The sequence below is a fragment of the Dama dama genome, chromosome 12 (assembly GCF_033118175.1).
Source record: "Dama dama isolate Ldn47 chromosome 12, ASM3311817v1, whole genome shotgun sequence".
Lineage (NCBI taxonomy): Eukaryota > Metazoa > Chordata > Mammalia > Artiodactyla > Cervidae > Dama > Dama dama.
In genome coordinates this window covers 91665874-91681430 of record NC_083692.1, presented here as the reverse complement: position 1 = coordinate 91681430, position 15557 = coordinate 91665874, and the positions used below count along the sequence as shown (strand labels likewise).

The 15557-nt window shown below is 37.5% G+C and overlaps 1 protein-coding gene across 2 annotated transcripts in view; it reads left to right on the top strand.

Annotated features, from left to right (window-relative positions):
• The window catches only part of SCAMP1 (secretory carrier membrane protein 1), a 128109-nt gene that overhangs the window by 95940 nt on the left and 16612 nt on the right, over window positions 1-15557 (top strand). For both annotated transcript variants that reach the window (XM_061158105.1, XM_061158104.1), the window contains exons 7-8: window positions 3835-3936; window positions 6410-6527. In XM_061158105.1, coding sequence (XP_061014088.1) covers window positions 3835-3936; window positions 6410-6527 — 220 coding nt within the window. The remainder of the gene's footprint in view (window positions 1-3834; window positions 3937-6409; window positions 6528-15557) is intronic.

Here is a 15557-nt window from a genome sequence, read left to right as displayed (position 1 = left end):
AAGAAACATTTGACAGAATGCAAAAACCTTCACTTTCATGATAAAAACACTCAAAGTTGGAATAAAAGGTAACTTTCTCAACTTGATAAAGGGCATCTATGAAAAACTAACATTTAACATCATACTTAATGGTGAAGGACTAAAAGCTTTCTGTTTAAGATCCAAGAACAAGATAAAGATGTTTATTCTCACCACTTATTTTAAACTTTGTAGTAGAGGTTCTCACCAGTATAAACAGGTCAGAAAACCAAGTAAGAAGCCTCACATTAGAAAGGAAGGAGTAAAACTGACTTTTTTTCCCCACAGATTACATAATCATCTATGTAGAAAATATAAATGGAGACATACATCTTGTTAATTGGTTGGAAGACTCAATATTATATGATATGAATTCTCTCCAAATGGATCTATAGATGCAATGTAATCCCTATAAAAATCCCTTTAGGTTGTTTTATGGAAATAAACTAGGTGATTCTAAAAGATATATAGAAATGTAATAGCCTAGAATAGCCAAAACAACTTTGAGAAAAGACAGCAAAATTGGAAGATTAACATACCTAATTTAAAGACATACTAGAAAACTTAAGCAGTCAAAATGGTGTGATACTGATACTGACATAAAGGTTGACAAATAGAATGAGGAGACAGAGTTCAGAAATAAACCCACCCACATATAGATAAGTGATTTTTTTTTAGAAAGGTACAAAGGTAATGTAGTGAAGAAAGAATAGTCTTTTTAAGAAGTGATGCTGGAAAAAACCTTGAATAGCCAAAGTAATCTTGAGAAAGAAGAATGGAACTGGAGGAATCAACCTGCCTGACTTCAGGCTCTACTACAAAGCCACAGTCATCAAGACAGTATGGTACTGGCACAAAGACAGAAATATAGATCAATGGAACAGAATAGAAAGCCCAGAGATAAATCCACGATCCTGTGGACACCTTATCTTCGACAAAGGAGGCAAGGATATACAATGGAAAAAAGACAACCTCTTTAACAAGTGGTGCTGGGAAAACTGGTCAACCACTTGTAAAAGAATGAAACTAGAACACTTTCTAACACCATACACAAAAATAAACTCAAAATGGATTAAAGATCTAAATGTAAGACCAGAAACTATAAAACTCCTAGAGGAGAACATAGGCAAAACACTCTCCGACATGAATCACAGTAGGATCCTCTATGACCCACCTCCCAGAATATTGGAAATAAAAGCAAAAATAAACAAATGGGACCTAATGAAACTTAAAAGCTTTTGCACAACAAAGGAAACTATAAGCAAGGTGAAAAGACAGCCCTCAGATTGGGAGAAAGTAATAGCAAACGAAGCAACAGACAAAGGATTAATCTCAAAAATATACAAGCAACTCCTGCAGCTCAATTCCAGAAAAATAAATGACCCAATCAAAAAATGGGCCAAAGAACCAAACAGACATTTCTCCAAAGAAGACATACAGATGGCTAACAAACACATGAAAAGATGCTCAACATCACTCATCATCAGAGAAATGCAAATCAAAAACCACAGTGAGGTACCATTACACGCCAGTCAGGATGGCTGCTATCCAAAAGTCTACAAGCAATAAATGCTGGAGAGGGTGTGGAGAAAAGGGAACCCTCTTACACTGTTGGTGGGAATGCAAACTAGTACAGCCGCTATGGAGAACAGTGTGGAGATTTCTTAAAAAACTGGAAATAGAACTGCCATGTGACCCAGCAATCCCACTTCTAGGCACACACAGTGAGGAAACCAGATCTGAAAGAGACACATGCACCCCAATGTTCATCGCAGCACTGTTTATAATAGCCAGGACATGGAAGCAACCTAGATGCCCATCAGCAGACGAATGGATAAGGAAGCTGTGGTACATATACACCATGGAATATCACTCAGCCATTAAAAAGAACTCATTTGAATCAGTTCTAATGAGATGGATGAAACTGGAGCCCATTATACAGAGTGAAGTAAGCCAGAAAGATAAAGACCATTACAGCATACTAACACATATATATGGAATTTAGAAAGATGGTAATGATAACCCTATATGCAAAAGAGAAAAAGAGACACAGATGTACAGAACAGACTTTTGGACTCTGTGGGAGAAGGCGAGGGTGGGATGTTTCAAGAGAACAGCATCGAAACATGTATATTATCTATGGTGAAACAGATCACCCAGGTTGGATGCATGAGACAAGTGCTCGGGCCTGGTGCACTGGGAAGACTCAGAGGGATTGGGTGGAGAGGGAGGTGGGAGGGGGGATCGGGATGGGGAATACATGTAACTCCATGGCTGATTCATGTCAATGTATGACAAAACCCACTACAATATTGTAAAGTAATTAGCCTCCAACTAATAAAAATAAATGAAAAAAAAAAAAAAAAACGATGCTGGAAATAATTTCATTTATATGTTCAATAAAAGAGCTTAAATCCATCCCTCATATCTTAAAACTTAACCAAAAAAGGGGACATAAACTTAAATGTTAAACTAATAAATATAAAACTTCTTGAGAAAACAAGAAAAAAATCTTTGTATCTTGTCTTTGGCACAGATTCCTTAGATAAAACAATAAAATGAAGGTTCATATAAAGGCCAATTGATAAATTTGAGTCCATAAAAAGACAAAACTTTGTTCTTTAAAAAACATTCTTAAGAGAATAAAAAGATAAGCCACAATCTGGGAGAAAATTCTGCAAAGCATTTATCTGATAAAAAGACCTATATATTCAAACTCAGAAAACTCAACAGTAAGGGGAAAAAGCACATTAAAACCTTGGAAAAATATTTTGATAGTTCGCCACAGGAGATGTATAGATGACAAAAATGTGGATAAAATTGTGCTCAACAGTAGTTATTAGGGAAATGCAAATTTAAATTGAGTTACCGCTATACAACTCTTAGAATGGCTAAAATTTAAGGAATTGATTTTGTCAAGTCTTAATGAGATGTGGAGGTACTGGAATTCTCATATACTGCCATTGAGAATATGAAGTAGAACAACTTCTTTGGAAAACAATTTTACAGTTTCTTTAAAAATTAAACTTATATCTAACATGGGTTCTAGCCATTCCACTTCTAGGTAATTATTTACCAGGAGAAAAATAAATGGATGTTCATATGTGTATATATACATGAAGGTACATGGCAGCTTTATTTGTAGAAGGAGAGACCATAAACAACCTAACTGTCCATCAACAGATGAATGAATAGGTAAACTGTAGCATAGTATGCAATGGAATACTACTCAGCAGTGAAGAGGAATGGACTTTTGTTACATGGCAACAACATGAGTGAACTGGAAAATAACTGCTGAATGAAAGCAAGCAGACAAGGAAAAAATATATACTATATGATCCTATTTAAATAAAACTCTTAAAATATGTAACTATTGTAACAGAAAGCAGTGGGTGGGGAGGGAGGAATTAACCAGGTACACAAAATTTTGGACTGTGTTCACTATTTTGATTAGAAAAGTTTCATGGTTATATACTTAAGTCAAACCTTTCAGAATTGTATGTTTTAAATACTTGCAGTTTATTATATGTTAATTATAATTCAGTGAAGCTATTTAATAAAAAATAAAAGGAAAGCAAAGTAACTTTTCTTTTGCCAAGATGTTTTGTGGTGCAGTTGGAAATCAGAGTAATAATAATAACATTGTCTAAGCATTTGGATAGACAGTTCAGGTAGTTGCCACTGATATTTTTAAAAATATTTTTGAGTTTTGTATGTCAGTCTACATGTGAATGTGAAAGTATTGAGAAAAATGATGACATTTCACTTTCTTTTTCTCCCTACTCCCTCTCTTTCCCGCTTTCTTTTTAAAAACAGGAGTGACAGTTCATTCAGATTCTTTGTATTCTTTTTCGTCTATATTTGTCAGTTTGCCGTACATGTCCTCCAGGCTGCAGGATTTCATAATTGGGGTAACTGGTAAGTCATTTGCCTTAATTACTCTAGTTATAATCTCTTCTTCTAATATCTTAATATAATTTTTGAATTCCTAAAAAATATTTGACATAGAAAAACCATATTAGCAAAAGTAAACAAATATTTAAAAAGGCAATTAAAAAATTTCCTAAGGACTAACCTTTGAAGGAATTTAAGAAAAGAGTACTTGTTATGTGTAAAGTGCTATTTTAGGTATGTAAACATGTAGACACATAACTGCAAACACACATGCACATGTCTGAAAAGTAGAGTCACTGCATGCTTGTTAAGGATCTATCTTTAAACAATAGAATCATTCTTAATATGGCAAAATGCTCACTCAGTGGGGGACCCTCAGGAAATGAGACTATTTATAGACCCTGGTTAGAAGGTAATAGATTTTATATCTCTCTTCAGATACTCTAGAGCAGACATTCTTTGAGTGAAATGGTACATAGAAGAATACATATTTATAAAATCATCCCTCTCTGTCTTGTAACTGTTGCATACAGTTGAATTTTTGTAAGGTAAAAGCATATACAAAGCAACTTTGCTGCATTATATATGTAAACAAAACTGATCATGTAACTAGAGTGTATTTGAAGACTCGAATGTAGTATGTGACTACTGAATTAGAGCAGACACTGAAAGTGATAGCTTTGCAGATCTAACGAGCACATATACATGCATACAATTTAAATCAGTTCTAGGAAAAAGTAGTGTTCATTATCATTTTAAAAATTTTAGTCTTTAGCATTTGACAGAAAGGAGATGCTTTAAATGTTTAATTAAAAAAATACACTGTTTATGTTAACAGTACTTTCTTATTTATAGTGAAGCCAAAATAATTTCTTTTGCTTTTTAGTACAGACTTAGGAAAAAGTGTTAAAACTAAGCATAGAAGCGTGTGAGGTGACTAAATAGCACAGGAATCTGCTAGTGAGGGTGCATACAAGGTGACCTGTTATAAGCTAGATCTCATGTAATTCAGCAGACTTTAAAAAATCAAGCTGTTTATTCTGAGATAATTGTTGAGTCACAGACTTGATAAGAAGTAATGAGAGATCCCCAAGTATCATTTGTTTAGTTTTCCCCAGTGGTAACATACTGTAAAACTATGGTATAGTATCAAAATCAAGATCTTGACATTGATACAGTAAAGACAGAAGATATTTTCATCACCAAAAGATCCTTTATTCTGCTGTTTATTGCCATACTCACTTCCGTCCTTAACCCTAGCAGTTCTGATCTGCTTGTCCCCTCAGTTATGTTATATAAATGGAGTCATACAGTCCGTAGCCTTTAGCTTTTTTCACTAAACGTGATACTCTGGAGATTCACCCCGGTCGTCGTGTCTGTGAGTAATTATCCCTCTTCATTGCTGAGCAGCTTATGGTGTGGATAGATCACAGTTTGTTGAACCACTCACCAGTTGAAGGACCTCAGGTTGTTCCCAGTTTGGGGCTATTCTGCTATAAACATTCATGAACAAGTTTTTGTGTGAACATAAATTTTCATTTTTCTGTGATAAGCACCCAAGAAGAGTGTAATTGCTGGTTCATATGGAAGTTGCATGTTTTTTATTTATTTATTTTAAAATGATTTTCCCCCGCCTGGGGCTGTCCGCTAACAAGGGATTGAACCCGTCAGAACGCAGAGTCCTAACCACTGGACTGCCAGGGAGTTCCCTGTTTGGTGTTTTTAAAAAACTATTTTCCAGACAGTGTTCACCAGAAAAGCTGCACCATTTTACAGTTCCAACAACAGCGTATGAGTGCTACAGCTCCACATCTTCACCAGACTCTGGTGTTGTCACTGATTTTTTTTTCAAGCCATTCTGATAGCTGTGTAGTGATGTCACACTGTGGTTTTAATATTTACTTCTCTAATGTTCTATGGTGTTTTATCTTTTTTTGTGCTTGTTTGCCATCTTTATATCCTCTTGGTGAACTGTCTCTTCATGTCTTTGTCCACTTTCTAATGGAAATTTTTTTAATTTTAAAGATTTACTTTTAAGGTTGAGATATGAAGGTTCTTTATATATTTTGGATACTAGCTCTTTGTTGAATATGTGGTTCTCAAATATTTTCTTACATAATTAAACAAAATTTAAAATAAACTTTAAAAAATAATAATAAACTCATATGTTTAAAAAATGTAAAATCTTGTGTTCATATTTAAGGCTCTGGATTTTGGTGCTTAGGTTTGAATTCAGACTATGCTGTTTTTATTAGCTGTGTGACCTTGGGCAAGTCACTGAATAATCTTGGAGACTCAGTTTCTCATCTGTGAAATAGGGATTAAATATAACATATATCATAGGGGGCTATTGTGAGAATTAAATGAGTTAATGCATACAAAAAACTAAAATGTTGCCTGGCTCATAAGTGCTGAATATATGTTAGTTATTATGTGATTGTTTTTAAAATTGTGTGTTAACTTATTTGCCTAATTATGCTTTTTAAAAATTTCATAGTGGTTGGATTTCATCCCTTACTGGTCTCAACAAAAGTATTCCTGTTGGAATCATGATGATAATTATAGCAGCACTTTTCACAGCATCAGCAGTCATCTCACTAGTTATGTTTAAAAAGGTAAGTGAAATTTTGTGTCTTTAAATTTTTTTGGTGAACCTGACATTCAGTTCTCATTTTCCGATCTTGTTGATTTAGTGTAACCTCAAGTCATTTTATTGTTGTTCTTATGCAAGTTTGCTCTCTGAAGATTACTTTTCACAATTAAAAGCTCTGTGTAGAATGGGCTTCCCTGGTGGTCCAGTGGTTAAGACTCTGTGCTCCCAGTGCAGGGGGCGTGGGTTCAATCCCTGGCTGAGGAAGATCCTATGTGCTGAATCGTGAGGCCAAAAAAAAAGGTTATGCATAGATAAATTTTAGAAAATTGTATCACATTTTAAACTTCCTGTAAAAAAGGAGTATTTTAAAATTTTATTAACTGAAGCCTTCTTTTATTGAAGAATCAACCTCATTTTTAAAACTTGTTATCCTTCTGTATATTCTGATTTCTTTTTTTGAATATGGCATAGTAGCCCAATTAATAAATAGAAGTAACCATTCTGTGTGTAGTGTATACATTTTATTTGTATTTAAAATTTGAAAACACTAAATTATTTTATCTAAGAGTATAAAGTGAGCTGGTAACAGATTCAGGCTGTAATAAAGATTGAATTTTGGTTTTAGTAAAAATCCCAATTAGCTATACAGTTGGCCTTCTATATCCACAGGTTCCACATCCTCTAATTTGAGTACTGTGAATTGAAAATATTAGAGAAAAAAATTCCAGGAAGTTCCAAAAAGCAAAACTTGAGTTTGCTTCACATCATCAACTATTTAGATACTACCTAATTGATTTAATAACTATTTACATTGTATTATATTGTATAAGTAATCTAGGGATGATTTCAAGTATACATACAGGGGAGATGTGCATAGGTTATATGCAAATACTGCCCCACTTCATACAGGGGACTCGAGAACATCCTTAGATTTTGGTACCCTTGGGTGTGAGGGTAAGGGGTATCATGGAACCAATACCCTACAAATACTGAAGGATGACTGTTTCTTCTTACAGAATTCCCATGGTTGTTTTCATTGCCTTTAAAAATGATTACATAGGGTAGGGGGAAAAAAATAAATATTTTTATTTTATATGAAGTTTTACTGTGTTTTAGATATGTAATTCAGTTCAGTTCAGTCGCTTAGTCGTGTACTACTCTCTGCGACCCCATGGACTGCAGCTCGCCAGGCTTCCGTGTCAGTCACCAACTCCTGGAGTTCACTCAAACTCATGTCCATTGAGTTGGTGATGCCATCCAACCATCTCATCCTCTGTCATCCCCTTCTCCTCCTACCTTCCATCTTTCCTAGCATCAGGGTCTTTTCCAGTGAGTCAGTTCTTCACATCAGGTGGCCAGAGTATTGGAGTTTCAGCTTCAGCATCAGTCCTTCCAATGAATATTCAGGACTGATTTCTGTTAGGATGGACTGGTTTGATCTCCTTGCTGTATTATTATGTTATCTAATACATTAGATATATACTAATGTATATTTTTATTTTTTATTGGCGTATAGTCGCTTTGCAGTGTGTGTTAGTTTCTGGCGTACAGCGACGTGAATCAGCTCTGTGTATACATAGATCCCCTCACTCCTGGACCTTCCTCCCACCCCTCTAGGTCATCACAGAGCGCCAGGCTGAGCTCCCTGTGTGATACACCAGCTTCCCACTAGCTATGTGTTTTACACCTGGTAGTGTATACATGTCAATCCCAGTTTCCCAATTTGTCCCACCCTCCCCTTCCCTCACTGTGTCCACATGTCCCTTCTCTATGTCTGCATCTCTGTTCCCACCCTGGAAATTGGCTCATCTGTACCATTTTCCTAGATTCCACATGTTCCAACATGATATAGAAACCTTGTGAATGACACCTATGTTTTAAAATGATACTTTTTGATGTGTCTCACATTAAAATAACATTTTTTCCCTTTAATTTGCTGTCTAGTAATTTGGAATATGTACAAGGATTGCATAGAAATAACTGTAGCTTATATTTAGGAAAACTACATTCTTGAAATATTTGGATTGTATGTTTTCCTTTAATCCTTCTCAAAACTGTGAAACTTAGGCTATATTCTTCCTGTCCATATTTTCCTACATTTTTTATCTCTTAAAAGCTTTTACTTCCTTTTAGACATACATATGCATAACTATTGAAACTGCTTTCTGAAGTTACTCATTCCATTTTCCTCGTCCTTGGACTCGGAAGCTTTCTGTGTTGCAGGTGGCCTTCTTCCTCAGCCTTCTTAGTGATGTCCTGATTCTCCTGCCTCTGAGACTAGTCTTCCTCCTTCGTTTCTTTCTTCAGCTCACAGTAAAAGTCATCTTCAGTGCGCTCAGTTCCCTGCTCTGTGCTTTTGCTGTGCAGTCTTTTTTCCCTTGGGGATTTCAGCCTTCCGCATCGTTTCAGGCTCTTCCCCACCTGAATGGACTAGGATCTTGGAGTTGAAAGACAGTACTTTACCCAGCCGTTTAGTGGCATCTTCAGGTGACTGTTGACCTGCTCTGGTTGATTGGTGTCATTGTCTCACAGTTCAGTTCAGTTCAGTCACTCAGTCGTGTCCCACTCTTTGCGACCCCATGAATCGCAGCACGCGAGGCCTCCCTGTCCATCACCAACTCCTGGAGTTTACTCAAACTCATGTCCATCAAGTCGGTGATGCCATCCAGCCATCTCATCTTCTGTCGTCCCCTTCTCCTCCTGCCCCCAATCTCTCCCAGAATCAGGGTCTTTTCCAATGAGTCAGCTCTTCACATGAGGTGGCCAAAGTGTTAGTTTCAGCTTCAACATCAGTCCTTCCAATGAACACCCAGGACTGATCTCCTTTAGGATGGACTGGTTGGATCTCCTTGCAGTCCAAGGGACTCTCAGGAGTCTTCTCCAACACCACAGTTCAAAAGCATCAATTTTTCGGTGCTCAGCTTTCTTCACAGTCCAACTCTCACATCCGTACATGACCACTGGAAAAGCCATAGCCTTGACCAGACGGACCTTTGTTGGCCAAGTAATGTCTCTGCTTTTTAATATGCTGTCTAGGTTGGTCATAACTTTCCTTCCAAGGAGTAAGAGTCTTTTCATTTCATGGCTGCAATCACCATCTGCAGTGATTTTGGAGGCCCCCAAAATAAAGTCTGACACTGTTTCCACTGTTTCCCCATCTATTTCCTATGAAGTGATGGGACTGGATGCCATGATCTTAGTTTTCTGAATGTTGAGCTTTAAGCCAACTTTTTCACTCTCCTCTTTCACTTTCATCAAGAGGCTCTTTAGTTGTTCTTCACTTTCTGCCACAAGGGTGGTGTCGTCTGCGTATCTGAGGTTATTGATTTTTCTCCCAGCAATCTTGATTCCAGCTTGTGCTTCATCCAGCCCAGTGTTTCTCATGATGCACTCTGCATATAAGTTAAATAAGCAGGGTGACAATGTACAGCCTTGACGTACTCCTTTTCCTATTTGGAACCAGTCTGTTGTTCCAGGTCCACTTCTAACTGTTGCTTCCTGACCTGCATACAGGTTTCTCAAGAGGCAGGTCAGGTGGTCTGGTATTCCCATCTCTTTCAGAATTTTCCACAGTTTATTGTGATGCACACAGTCAAAGGCTTTGGCATAGTCAGTAAAGCAGAAATAGATATTTTTCTGGAACTCTCTTGCTTTTTCAACGAACCAGCAGATGTTGCCAATTTGATCTCTGGTTCCCCTGCCTTTTCTAAAGTCAGCTTGAACATCTGGAAGTTCATGGTTCACGTATTGCTGAAGCCTGGCTTGGAGAATTTTGAGCATTACTTTACTACTGTGTGAGATGAGTGCAATTGTGCAGTAGTTTGAGCATTCTTTGGGATTGCCTTTCTTTGGGATTGGAATGAAAACTGACCTTTTCCAGATGCACCATAAACTCATCCTTTTTTTCAGAATTAGCAGTCCTTCCAGAAGTTCCGATCCATTTTCAAAGAAACATTTGTTGGTACCACATATTGCATGATTCCATTTACATGAAATGTCTAGGGGTGGGCTGGAGGGTGACTGCAAATAGTTATTGTTCAGTTGCCAAGTTGTGTCTGACTCCTTGTGACCCCACGAACTGCAGCATGCCAGGCTTTCCTGTCCCTCAAACGGTCATAGAATTTCTTTTTTGGAGGTGATGAAAATGTTCTAAAATTAGATTGTATATATAGACACATATATTCAAAACACTGAATATACTAAAAACCATTGAATGGTATACTTTACAAGGCTAAATTGTATAGTATGCAAAATTTATCTCAAGCAGTGTTTTAAAAAGAAAATCTATTAAGTACCAGTTATGAATGAGTGATCCTGAGTACTTTCTCATGTGATTGCCTTTAAGACTTATGTCAGTGCTTCCATGACTTCCTTAGTCACTTAGAAATCGGCTTAGTGTCTGCTCCATCTTTCTGTCGTCTTTTCCATTTCCAACCTCAGCTAACCCAGAAATTGTTTTTACAAATAACTTACACCCCACTTCCTTCAGTCCACTTTTTGTATACTTACTATATTAATACATTAAAAAAATCATCCCAAACAAACCCAGCTCTCTGAAGATTTTTGAAAGTGAACATCATGCTGGGAAATGAGACTGTGGTGGTTGTGGTGGAAGGGCTGGTGGTGGCCTGTCACAGCTCTGCTTGATCTAGAGTTTCTACTCCATTTGAAGTGTGCTGTGCCGTTTCTTTCAGTCCATCATATACATTCCTTTGTCTCAGTTTTGTGCATGGCATACTTGACCTCTGGGCTACTGTGTCAATCGAAGACTTATAAGCACTCTTTCAAGACCTAGTTTCAGTTTCATATTCTTTGTAAAATAAGGAATTTAAATGAGATGATTTTATGAAGTATAATAAATGGAGATAATATATGTTAAAATATAGTTTGAGCCAGATTTCCTATTTGTAATGGCAAGAATTTCTCTTAATTTGCTAGCCATTGAGATCCAGTGAAAACACCTTTCTTTTTATTTCCTTTTCCATGCTTGCTCAGAACTTGGCTGTTTTTTCCTTCCCTTTTAGTTTCATTGAGGTATAAATGACATACACCTCTATGTAAGTTTAAGGTGTACAGCATAATGGTTTGTACACTTACATATACATATATATGCATATATATAAGCATAGTACAGCACACTTACATATATCATGAAATGATTTAATAAGTATAGCAAACATCCATCATCTTATATAGGTACAAAATAAAAACTTAAAAGGTTTTTCCTTGTGATGAGAGCTCTTAGTATTTACTCTTAACAATTTTCACATATAATATACAGTTCAGTTCAGTCGCTCAGTTGTGTCCGATTCTTTGCGACCCCATAGACCACAGCACGCCAGGCCTCCCTGTCCATCACCAAGTCCTAGAGTTTGCCCAAACCCATGTCCATTGAGTTGGTGATGCCATCCAACCATCTCATCCTCTGTCGTCCCCTTCTCCTCCTGCCTTCAATCTTTCCCAGCATCAGGGATTTTTGAAATGAGTCAGCTCTTCGCATCAGGTGGCCAAAGTTTTGGAGTTTCAGCTTCAACATCAGTCCTTCCAATGAACACCCAGGACTGATCTCCTTTAGGATGGACTGGTTGGATCTCCTTGCAGTCCAAGGGACTCTCAAGAGTCTTCTCCAACACCGCAGTTGAAAAGCATCAATTCTTTGGCGCTCAGATTTCTTTATAGTCCAACCCTGACATCCATACATGACTACTGGAAAAACTGCTTTGACTAGACAGACCTTTGTTGACAAAGTAATGTCTCTGCCTTTTAATGTGCTGCTTAGGTTGGTCATAACTTTCCTTCCAAGGAGTAAGAGTCTTGTCATTTCATGGCTGCAGTCACCATCTGCAGTGATTTTGGAGCCCCCACAATAAAGTCAGCCACTGTTTGCACTGTTTCCCCATCTATTTCCCATGAAGTGATGGGACCAGATGCCATGATCTTAGTTTTCTGAATGTTGAGCTTTAAGCCAACTTTTTCGCTCTCCTCTTTCACTTTCATCAAGAGACTCTTTAGTTCTTCACTTTCTGCCATAAGGGTGGTGTCATCTGCATATCTGAGGTTATTGATATTTCTCTTGGTAATCTTGATTCCAGTTTGTGCTTCCTCCAGCTGAGCGTCTCTCATGATGTCCTCTGCATATAAGTTAACTAAGCAGGGTGACAATATACAGCCTTGACGTACTCCTTTTCTGCTCATTATACTTACCATGTTGTACATTACATCTCTAGTACTTACATATGTTATAAGTTGAAATTGGTATCTTTTGAAGGGGGAATTGAATCATCCAGTTCCCCTTCGCCTAACCCCCTCTCCCCCCGACCCGTGTAACCTCAAATTTGGTATCTTTTTCTATGAGTGAGTTTGTTTTTGAAGTATACTTGTCCTGCAACACTGTGTTCGTTTCTGGTGCACAACATGGTGATCCAGTATTTCTGTATGTGTCAAAATGATCACCGCAAGAAGTCTACCATCTGTCATGATAGAAAGCAGTATATTATTGACTGCATTCCCCACACTGTATCTTTTAAAAGAAAAAAGTCCTTTGAGGGGGTCTGTGGCCATAGTTTATAACCACTAGGGGTCAGGCTTTTCATAAGCAGTTAATGCCCTCTAAAAGTTATCTATGCACAGTTTTGGCTCTAGAAGAGTTAATTTCTTTTTATTAGGCTGTTCTGTGTCTCCAGCATCAGCTGAACCATGATCTGTGGTATATTTTCATTTCATTGACAATGAATACAATTTTGATAACTTTTGTTGGCATTCTGAAGTCTCACATAATTTGGAGTTAGCTAATCACTGGTGTCTCAAGTGCCAAATATGAGCACTGTGGTATCTTTGTTTTCCCTTAGTGTAATCTTTTAATCTAATATAAAATAATTGAAATGCAAGAATATCTTCTCTTGTACCTCTTTATAGATAAGGGAACAGTTTCTTTTAGGTTATTCCCAAGCAGTATTTTTTTATAGGCTCATGTTTTTAGAGTAGACTAGTCAAAGAATTAAATACTAGTTATGGGTCAGATAACAAATGGATGAGTCATAGGAGATTGTATATTAAGGGAATACAAAATTTCCCCTGTCCTTTAATTGATAGAAAAGCTAGAATAACTTAGTGTGGAAGAGATAAATAGGTAAAACATAATTTGTATTTCCTTTGGGCCCTAGTTTTGAATGGTTATTTCTTCAATTGTTAATATACCTCATCCATGTTAATAAAATGATTGTTAATAATGACTTTTTGTACTTCAAAAGAATTTTAGAAAAGGTTATTTTCATTTCTTTAAAAAATAAATTTTTTAAAGCATTTAATTTTTTTCTATACAAAAATGTCTGTTTTGCAAGTACTCTTTTATTTTCTGTTTTTTATTGTTGTTCAGTTCCTAAGTTGTGCCAACTCTTTGCGACCCCATTGACTGCAGCACACCAGGCTCCTCTGTCCTCCACTATCTCCTGGAGTATGCTCAGATTCATGTCCGTTGAGTCAGTGGTGTGATCTAACCATCTCATCCTCTGCCACCCCCTTTTCCTTCTGCCTTCAGCTTTTCCCAGCATCACGGTCTTTTTCAATGAGTCAGCTCTGCATCAGGTGGCTGAAGAATCAGAGCTTTAGCTTCAGCATCCGTCCTTCCAATGAATATTCAGGGTTGATTTCCTTACGGTTGACTGGTTTGATCTCCTTTTAGTACAAGGGAATCTCAAGAGCCTTCTCCAGCAACACAGTTTGAAAGCATCAATTCTCCGGTGCCCAGCCTTCTTTATGGTCGAACTCACATCTGTATCTGACTACTGGAAAAACCATAGCTTAGACTATAGGGACCTTTGTCAGCAAAGAGGTGTTTCTGCTTTCTAATAAGCTGTCTAGGTTTGCCATAGCAGTCACCATCTGCAGTGATTTTAGAGTCCAAGAAAATAAAATCTGTCACTGCTTCCACTTTTCCCCCCATCTGTTTGCCACGAAGTGTTGGTTCTGGATGCCATGATCTTCGTTTTTTGAATGTTAAGTTTCAAGCCAGGTTTTTCACTTGCCTCTTTTCACTATCATCAAGAGGCTCTTTTGTTCCTCTTCACTTTCTGCCGTTAGCGTGGTAATATCTGCATATCTGAGGTTGTTGATATTTCTCCCGGCAACCTTGATTTTATCTTGTGAATCGTCTAGCCTTGTATTTTGCGTGATGTACTGTGCATATATGAGCACTGAAGAACTGATGCTTTGAACTGTGGTGTTGGAGAAGGCTCTTGAGAGTCCCTTGGACTTCAGGGAGATCCAACCAGTCCATCCTAAAGGAGATCAGTCCTGAATATTCATTGGAAAGTATGATGCTGAAGCTGAAGCTCCAATACTTTGGTCACCTGATGCAAAGAATTGACTCATTGGAAAAGACCCTGATGCTGGGAAAGATTGAAGGCAGGAGGAGAAGGGGATGACAAAGGATGAGTTGGCTGGGTGGCATCACCGACTTGATGGACATGAGTTTGAGCAAGCTCCGGGGACTGGTGATGGACAGGGAAACCATGGGGTTGCAAAGAGTCAGACACGACTGAGCAACTGAACTTAACTCTGCATATAAGTTAAAATGAACAGGGTGAAATATATATCTTTGTGATATTCCTTTCCCAATTTGGAACCATGACCTGTTCTAACTGTTGCTTCTTGAGCCACTTACAGGTTTCTCAGGAGACAAGGTGGTCTGGTATTCCCATTTCTTAAAGAATTTTCCAGTTTATTGTGACCCACACACTCAAAGGCTTTAGCGTTGTCAATAACGTAGAAGTAGATGTTTTTCTGGAATTCTCTTGCTTTTTCTATGATCCAACGAATGTTGGCAACTTGATCTTTGGGTCCTCTGCCTTTTCTAAATCCAGCTTGAACATCTGGAACTTCTCAATTCACATTCTGCTGAAGCCTAGCTTGAAGGATTTTGAGCATGACCTTGCTAGCATGTGAAATGAGAGCAACTGTATGGTAGTTTATACATTCTCTGGCATTGCCCTTCTTTGGGATTGGAATGAAAACTGACCATTTCCAGTCCTGTGGCCACTGCTGAGTTTTCCAA